General features: G+C 37.2%; 1 protein-coding gene across 2 annotated transcripts; it reads left to right on the forward strand.

The window, feature by feature from the left end:
- The first annotated feature begins 1,338 nt into the window (after nt 1-1,338).
- On the forward strand, nt 1,339-4,377 carry LOC115791134 (uncharacterized). Of its 2 annotated transcripts, none has more exons than XM_030745257.1 (7): nt 1,339-1,383; nt 1,964-2,039; nt 2,309-2,427; nt 2,517-2,639; nt 2,720-2,864; nt 3,075-3,184; nt 3,925-4,377. In XM_030745257.1, exons 2-7 carry the CDS (start codon nt 2,000-2,002, stop codon nt 4,234-4,236), a joined length of 849 nt encoding a protein of 282 aa, XP_030601117.1. In that variant the 5' UTR covers nt 1,339-1,383; nt 1,964-1,999; the 3' UTR covers nt 4,237-4,377. The 2 variants fall into 2 exon arrangements, with proteins under 2 accessions (XP_030601117.1, XP_030601118.1); XM_030745258.1 differs by lacking the exon at nt 1,339-1,383 and adding an exon at nt 1,466-1,566.
- Nucleotides 4,378-8,538: the final 4,161 nt, after the last annotated feature.

Raw genomic sequence — 8,538 nt, forward strand, 5'->3', positions numbered from 1 at the left:
GGAGCTGAATGTGTAAGATTATAAAACTTGTTTTTAGAATATATTTCTTTTATTTCTTACTTAGTTACCAAATCCTTAAACTAGTTACTTTACATGCATTTTAGGCTAAATTGTATCACTGAGACACTGTTTGAGATCACATTGTATATTTCATAACCATTTTTAGATGTGAAAGCTTATTTTAAGGCCTCTCAGTAATAAGTCGCTTAGGCTTTTGTTGGCCCATCATTAACACATTTATTTACAATATTTACAAAGCTGCAGTGTAACATTTTATGTAGTAAAAATCCACAGCCACAACATAGGCAATAAATCACAGCACATCTTCCACTGTTTCATTTCAACTTTTAAGTGCAATGACATCATCAAGGTTATATTTTGCCAGAGCATACATACTGCATTTAAAACTGACTGGATAATATGATGTAGGATCAACTAGCTTTTCAGCATCTATAAACTCTGTTGCTTGGGCGAGATTAGGAACTACAATTTCACATGCTAAAAGATCTGTATTAAAGCCCACAGTCTCACAAAGCTGGTCTAATGAACTGTCTACCACATAAATGTTTTTAATAAGTCCAAAAACAGGAACTGTGTCACTCACACTGGTGATTATTAGAGACTTTTCACTTATGTACTTGTTCCCATTGAGAATAAGCCATTTTACTTTGACTCCATGTTGTATGCCACCTATCCCCCAAAAAATCTCTTATCTTTGCTGCAATATACTCAGGATTTGTCACTTCAGAGACAGGACCCAATTCCTTCTCACGTACAAATATTGGATGCTCAGTGCCCATTTCATTTTGACAGCATTCAGAAAGCTAATTATGGTTCACAAGTGACTTACAGACATTTCTGAAGTTCAATTTAGATGCCCATTGTTTAAAATTTTTAGCCTAATGAAAATCTTCAATCAGAATCAAGTCTTGCTAGCACTACAACACACGTTCATAAACCTCTATTAGAAATGTAAATGTAAATGTTGCAGAAGAAAGTGGACAAAATGTTCAGTCTAAGAAGCAAGACCAGAAACAAATACCTAACTGCTTCACATCACTTTTGAGCTGTTGTTGGCGGGCTCATACAGGCGCTGCAGGTCATTACCAAATCTGGAGGGGGGTCGGTTACATCAAAACTCTCATTAAATCTAGTTTAAACTCTAGTTATTGTGATTCAGAAATGGACCACAACAGGAGTAATAATTAACATGTAATTTATAGTTATAATATCCCCCTATTATGCCTGTTATTACTTTACAAGTTTTAGAAAGATTATTATGGTCTGCACCTACTCCCCCCTGACTGCCCTCATGTGGTCACGTCTGTCCTGTAACTGTTTGAAGGAGAGCGAAGAAGCAGGCTTGGACTGCATTCTGCTGAGGTAAGGAGAACTTTTACAGCATTTGATTTAAAAATTTTGTACTACTGGGAAAACAGCAGCCTGGTCCAGCATTCAGTTTACCCATGGATGGACTATCAGTTCTCATAATACGTCCACAAGTTTTTTGCCACTGTAGCCTAAAAGCCAGCTAGCTAAGCATGCTTAGCTAATATTAGCTAACAGGTTTGGTGCGGCAATTTACATTACAATGCGATTTTTTTTTGTGTTACAAGTTTGAATACAATTTTCCACATAAAATATGTACATGTTTGATGTAATTAACAGTACATGCAGACAGACTTAGTACTAATAAAAGTAGGAACGGCAGATGCAGATCAGAGGCAGGTATGCATGTCTTAGCTGAGGGACCCATGCAGGCTGTGGAGGAAAACGCTGATAGTTTAGTTTCTGCACTAGTTGAGGCTCCTGTCAATCACTTCGGGTCCGCTGTATACAGAAAGAAAATAATTATGTTGCATTTGAAAAGTCCATAACATGTTGTACTGTTTGAATGGTCTGACATTTTTGAGCATGATTTTTTGAGCCTTGGCTCAATGTCATGTTTTTTTCACGCCCGCAGATAAAGGCGCAGTAAAAAGGAAGACACAAGAAAATCATGGATGGACTAAATGATGTTACAGTATCAGTTCTAAATGGTATGTCAAGTTTAAGTGTCTCTAATAAAATAAAGTTGTCCATGCTGATATTGGTTTCAAATTTGAAATTAATTTAACTATTTATGTAATCTCAAAACACCCAAATGTCAAAATTTTATTCTATTTACATTTATTTGTAGATGGGAGATAAAACAGTAAGAGGACAATTTGGTTTTTAATTTGCCCTGTCAAGTTGAATACCATTAAATTTAAAAGGTCCAAGTTTTTTAACTCTAAAAGGTTTGTTACTATTTGACCTCTCTTTACAGCTGCCAACATAGATGAGGTTTTAATCCACACCCTCAGTCGTGATGATTTAAGAGATCTTTTTCCTGGTCCAGAAAACTTTCTCAGGAGGAAACAGTTGTGGGCTCATCTTCACAAAGAGGCAAGTTTTTGCTGCCTTTGATCTAAAAATGCGTAGTGCAATTTTGTTTGTAACACCTACAATATTTATGTTTTGAATTATTTTCTTAGGAGGACTATTCCACCTTACCAGACAAAGCTGGCCCTGGTGAAGCAGGAACTAGGTCTTCACCTAAACAAACACCTCCAACAAAGATTCTAGAGGCATATCCATGTTTCAAGGAGCTTCACAATGTAAGTGACTTACTTTTTATTGTGGCTTTCCTACAAAGCAAGCACTGGTGCAGGTTTTAACATTTACACCTGCACCATAGGTGATGGATGAGCTACAGCGGATCCTGGATAAGAACAACAAATTCATAACTGAAGTAAAGGCAAGATGGGAGGACTTCTGCTCCGTGGTTCAGTTTTATGGTCTTTGGAAGAAGGTGTTAAAGCCACCGATGAACCAAAATAGAGGTTAGTCTTTTTGCTATCTTTAATACATCATGTAGCTGTTTTCAGAGACATAAATATGTATATGATTGTGTATGATAGTGCTGATTAAATAAAACTGGAATAATAGTGCTGTTCATGGTGACACCTTATTTTCTGTGGTCTCAAGATTAAGTTGCCAATCAAATTTAGGTAATTTAGGATTGAATTAAACATTGATTTATTTTGTTCCAGTGGAGTACAACATAGCCCTGTTTAGGGCACTCCCCACACTCTTCCCCTCACCAACTGCGCCACCCAAGAAGCTGGGACATGCCAGTGAGGCATTGCTTCATGTCCTTCAGGTCAGAGTTTGTTCATGTTGTTATCAGTTAATATATAGATATTTTATCGATCCCGAAGGAAATTAGGCAATGTATGTCTGCAAGGGCTTTCACTTTGCATTTTGGCAATTTATTTGGTCCTTTTTAAGCATCTCTACTCCTAAAAATAATAGAATTTATATTTGAAAATTGATACTGAAATTTCTGCAGCACTATGTTGGTCAGAGGACAGTGTGGCCTGCCAAAATACAAATACAGACCAATGTCTACAGGAAACACTAATAAATTGATTAAAAATAACTAATTAAACTAAAATTCACAAATCTTCATCAAAATCATAAAAATTCACAAAAACAAACTGGAAGTAATAACAGATTTAAACCATTGCAGTTGCAGTATCTCTGTCATTTCCCAAAGTATGTAGAGAATGACTACTAACAGTGACCAAGAGACAAGTTATTCTTGTCATAGTTATTTCATTGGCAGGCATATTTGACATTTTCTGTAGGGCATTTTTCAACCTGAAGAAACAGAAAATGATATTAAGATGATCTGCACCACATGTATTTTATGATTGTGCTCATTCATATATATATATATATATATATATATATATATATATATAATATATACATATATCATTAATATATACATATATCATTAATATGTACATATATACATAATAGTGTCAGTAGTAGTTAAAAAACTGCTCAGCTAGTTTTTTAATGTCTCTCTTCTCTGTTTTGTCCTTTTTTCTTTAGCCAGCAGAAGATCCAGCCATCTACCTTCAGAGGAGATCTCTCTTCAGCCCTGTTTTGCTCTTTGATGGGTCCCACTGTATTATGGCAATTGGAACCACACCCATCACCACATTTGCCAAAGAAGACCTCTGTCAAGGTTTGCTGTATCTGATGGCATACTACTACACCTTGCATCTCACATATCCAAAGTGTGTGGCAACCCTTCTGTCTGTCATTCAGACTGAAGTGTTAAAGGACAGTATCCATGAGCGAGACACCACAAGCTCATACAAAAAAGCCATGGCAGAGTGGAAGGCTTTTATTCAGGAGTAGAGTTGTACAGGTACACAAGTCTGTGTTGGAAAGTTTTATCCTGACATAAGAGCTGTAAAAAAGACATTTAAATTCTTCATTTTTGTTTATCTAATACAAACACATCATCTGTTCTTCAAATGTTCTGCTTTATAATGTGAGTTTCAGTAGCTTTAAATGTTGATACAGTTAATTAACTTTACCAGTTTTTAGCTGTAATTGAAAGTTACTATTTGTTCAATGACACCATGTATAATGTATAGCATTACTTGCATTACAACCTCAAAATGGTTTGTTTTGCACATTCATGTGTGCAATGCTGTAAACTATTGTTGCTATTTGGAGAAGCAATTTAAATAAAGGCTGTTGTGTATTGTACTGTGTTTTCGAATTCATTTAGTGTAAATGCTTTCTTATTTTAAGACAGAATACGTAGAATTAGCAATTCTTGAATTCAGAAGAACATCTGTTAGTTCCTCTTGTTTTAAGAGTTTTTCTCTCAAAGTGAGAAAGAAAAAAACACTGAAAGAAGCATTGGCAGGCTAGTTTTGAGTTTATTTGACTTAAAGCACTTCGAATGAGTGTTTCACAACTTCTTTTAAATTATTTCTCACTTGTCTAAAGACTAGATATTTTGTCTTATTTCAAGAAATCTTATCAAGTGTAATTATCTCAATCCACTGGCAGAATATTTAACTTGATTATAGTCTGAATCTTTCCAAATTAAGTAGTTTTTTCCTTATATTTAGACAGGTAATTTTTGCAGTGTATAAAGGTTGAGCCTTTCAAATGTCAATACTGCATCTGAATTCAGTTTCTTGATTCACAGGTCACATACTAATACACTGCAACACAGCACTGAGCATGTCTGAAATACACTCGATATAGACTCCACCATCTAACTTCTTTTTTTTACCACAATCCCTGAATTATATTCAGCCTCACATTCCCCCATCTTCAAATGGGAACCCTGTGGGCTTGTATTTTCTGCTGTCAGATGCTGCCTAAGGTGACTGTTTGCCCTCTGTCTTAGAAGATCCTACACCACAGACCTTCATCCAGTTCTTTGTCACAGCATGATCGAAGACAATATTTAGGATCTCTCAGTCATTCTTCTCTCAGGTTGTATTTTTTTCCTTTTGGCTGTCCACCTCTGTCCAATAACTCCCTATTCTTTGTGAAGTTCAAACAACCTGAGACTGAGTGCCTGGAGCGCTGAGTCATCTGGAGTAAGGCCAGAGAGAAGCTGAAAGACAGAGAGAAAGGCGGAGGAGACAGAAAGGCAGAGAGATGAAGATCCAGGGAGGTAGTCAGATGAGAGAAAGACAGAGAAAGATTTCTGATCCATTCCTCTTTAGATGAGTGACTGGGTCTGAACCAACACATTTCAGTCTTTGTCTGTTACAGTTTTGCAGTGCCTCCTAGTGCAGGAAAACAGATTTCCAGAGAGAAAGGAAAAACATAGTTCAACAACGTTAAAAAGGAGTTAAATAGTACAGCAAATCATGGGATTTGCTGTGTTTGCAGCTCTGTGGGAATGGCCTGAGGAAAGGGTTTTTCTTTCTTGAAAGACTTGCAGTGAAAAACTTGACTGTAAAAACTGCACGGAGTCTTGTTGTTGATGACCATCCAAGCAAACCTTTAAGATCAATTGCACAACACAGCTCTTATTCGACACTTCTTTGGGACCACCAAGTTGCTGTTTGGTTACATTTAAGCACCAACTCTTGGTTTGAATTAGTTTAAGATCATGGTTGTTTCTGGGGGGGGGGGGGGGGGTAGCCTCAAAGTGCAGCACCTGTGATGAGGCTTTAATTCAACAACATCTCTGCTATATCATCTACTGTATCTTTAGAAGCTTATAATTTGTTCAATAATTTGCTGTTAATCACTTTTTGTTAGACATGTAAATAAATCAGATTATAGTCACTATGGTCATAGCTAAAGGAAGTACTCAGGGGACTGCATTATAATAGGAAGCATCTCTAATGGCAGTGGGCAGGTGCTCACCTTGCAACTGGAGGGTTGCTGGTTCAAGTCCCCGTCTGAGCGCATTGTGTCATTGTGTCCCTGGGAGAGACACTTAACCAACATTGCCTAAGTATGAATGTAGTTGTGTGTTTGGTGGTGGTCGGAGGGGCCGTAGGTGCAAATTGGTAGCCACGCCTCTGTCAGACTGCCCCAGGGCAGCTGCGGCTACATTAGAAGCTTACCACCACCAGGTATGATTGAGGTGTGAATGAATAGTGCATGAAATTGTAAAGTGTCTTTGAGTGTCTAGAAAAGTGCTATATAAGACTAATGCATTATTATTATTAATTCAATGAGTAATCTAAATCATCACTATAAACTTTAAATATAAGGCAGCTCAGTCAACAAAATCAACAGGTTCATAAAAGTGGTGCTGATGCTGTTTGGGTACCTATATTTGGTTGTATAATTATATTACTAAACTCTGATGGTCCATGTATGCATGTTTCAATTTGGTATAAACATAAAATAATTAGTCCATTAGTATAATTATTCCATAACGTATCCCGCTAAGCCTGGCACCAAATGAGATGAGTCTTCAGAATCTCAGATTGTCTGAGCTACAGACGAAGCAGTGCAGTTATATGAAAGAAATAACAACAACCTGTGAGAAGAGAAGAAACATGAGTTTTTGTGAGACCTCCAAATATTTTCTACACACATGCTGTGACAGAAAACTGCATGCGGGTCAGTGGTGCAGCAACTTCTAAGACGGAGGGTGAACAGAAACTCACAGCAACCTTGGGCAGCATCTGACAGAAGAAAACACAAACCGCAGGGTGTCTGAAGCTGGAGGAAAGTCCAGGCAAATACCAATCTCCAAGAAAGCAAAAAAAATAAATAAATAAAAAATGGAGCTCATTATTTTGGACTGTGTTTGGTTCAGTTGTGGGCAGAGTAACAGTCTGAGCTCAAACAATGGAAGACATGCTAGCATATTACCAGGTACCACACTGATTAGAAGGCTGGGATTTTGTCAGCTATGAATCTTGATAAAATTAGCTGCTTTAAAAGGCATTTATAGATAGAATCTTTATTTCTGTTCATTCTCTGTCATCAGTAAAAAAGAAAAACAAATAACTGAGTTTAGACATAGTGTTAATTATATTTCTACAAAAAGCTTACAAAAGCAAAAGTGGAACAAAAAATTTTATTTACCAGGTGCTAAGATGATTTTGCCACTTTAAACTACTATGTAAAATTTAAGCAGTTCTGATTTTGTTGCCCTATATTGTTAAAAAAAAGGTTTATGACAGTTTGGCTAACACAGATTAATTCAATTCAATTCAATTCAGTTTTATTTATATAGCGCCAAATCACAACAAACAGTCGCCTCGAGGCGCTTTGTATTGTGGGTAAAGACCCTACAATAATATAGTGAAAACCCAACAGTCAAAATGACCCCCTATGAGCAGCACTTGGCGACAGTGGGAAGGAAAAACTCCCTTTTAACAGGAAGAAACCTTCAGCAGAACCAGGCTCAGGGAGGGGCAGTCATCTGCCGTGACCGGTTGGGCTGAGGGGAGAGAAAAGACATGCTGTGGAAAAGAGCCAGAGATTAATAACAATTAATGATTAAATGCAGAGTGGAGTATAAACAAAGTAATGAAAAGAAAAAGTGCATTATTTTACTGGAATTTTCCTACCAATAATAATTTATCATTACAAAGATGTTTCAAATCAGTAGAAAATCAGTTTAACCCTCCATAACTTGTACTCTGCTTGCAGTGGCAAAGTAAGAGTTTTCAGGTTTTGCCTGGACTGACTGTGTAAACTTGGTGAGATGCCTGAGGACAGCTTGGAGTGGAGACACCTCTTCTTGCCAGACTTCATTATCCTTTCTTGGCTGTCATTTGTTAGCTGAGATTATTAAGGAGATTAAAATAAAACCAGTGTTTCGACAAACTGATGTCATTCTTCACTCTATACGATGTGGCTTCTGAGCCGGGTCATAACTATAGACTGTATATAAAAGATGGCTGTAGCCACTGTGACGTCACCTATTTGTTTTGCTAGTGCAACTGCTAGGTGCAAGATATTTATGAATTAGTGCTAAGTAGCATAATAAACAATGTCAAAGCACAGCTCCAGCTTTGGGGAATGACTCAAATCTTCCAGCATCACATTAGTCTGCTAGTAGCACTGGCTGTGCTGACACAAGGCTGGCTCAGATGGGCAGATCACAATGGATTCACCACATGCTAACTGTAAGTAGCTGTTTCTGTTTGTTCAGTAGCTGTCATCAGCAGCTCGTATTGGAGCTGTGTAAAAACTAAAACGCCATCTGTAACT

This window comes from Archocentrus centrarchus, chromosome 13 (assembly GCF_007364275.1).
Source record: "Archocentrus centrarchus isolate MPI-CPG fArcCen1 chromosome 13, fArcCen1, whole genome shotgun sequence".
Classification (NCBI taxonomy): domain Eukaryota; kingdom Metazoa; phylum Chordata; class Actinopteri; order Cichliformes; family Cichlidae; genus Archocentrus; species Archocentrus centrarchus.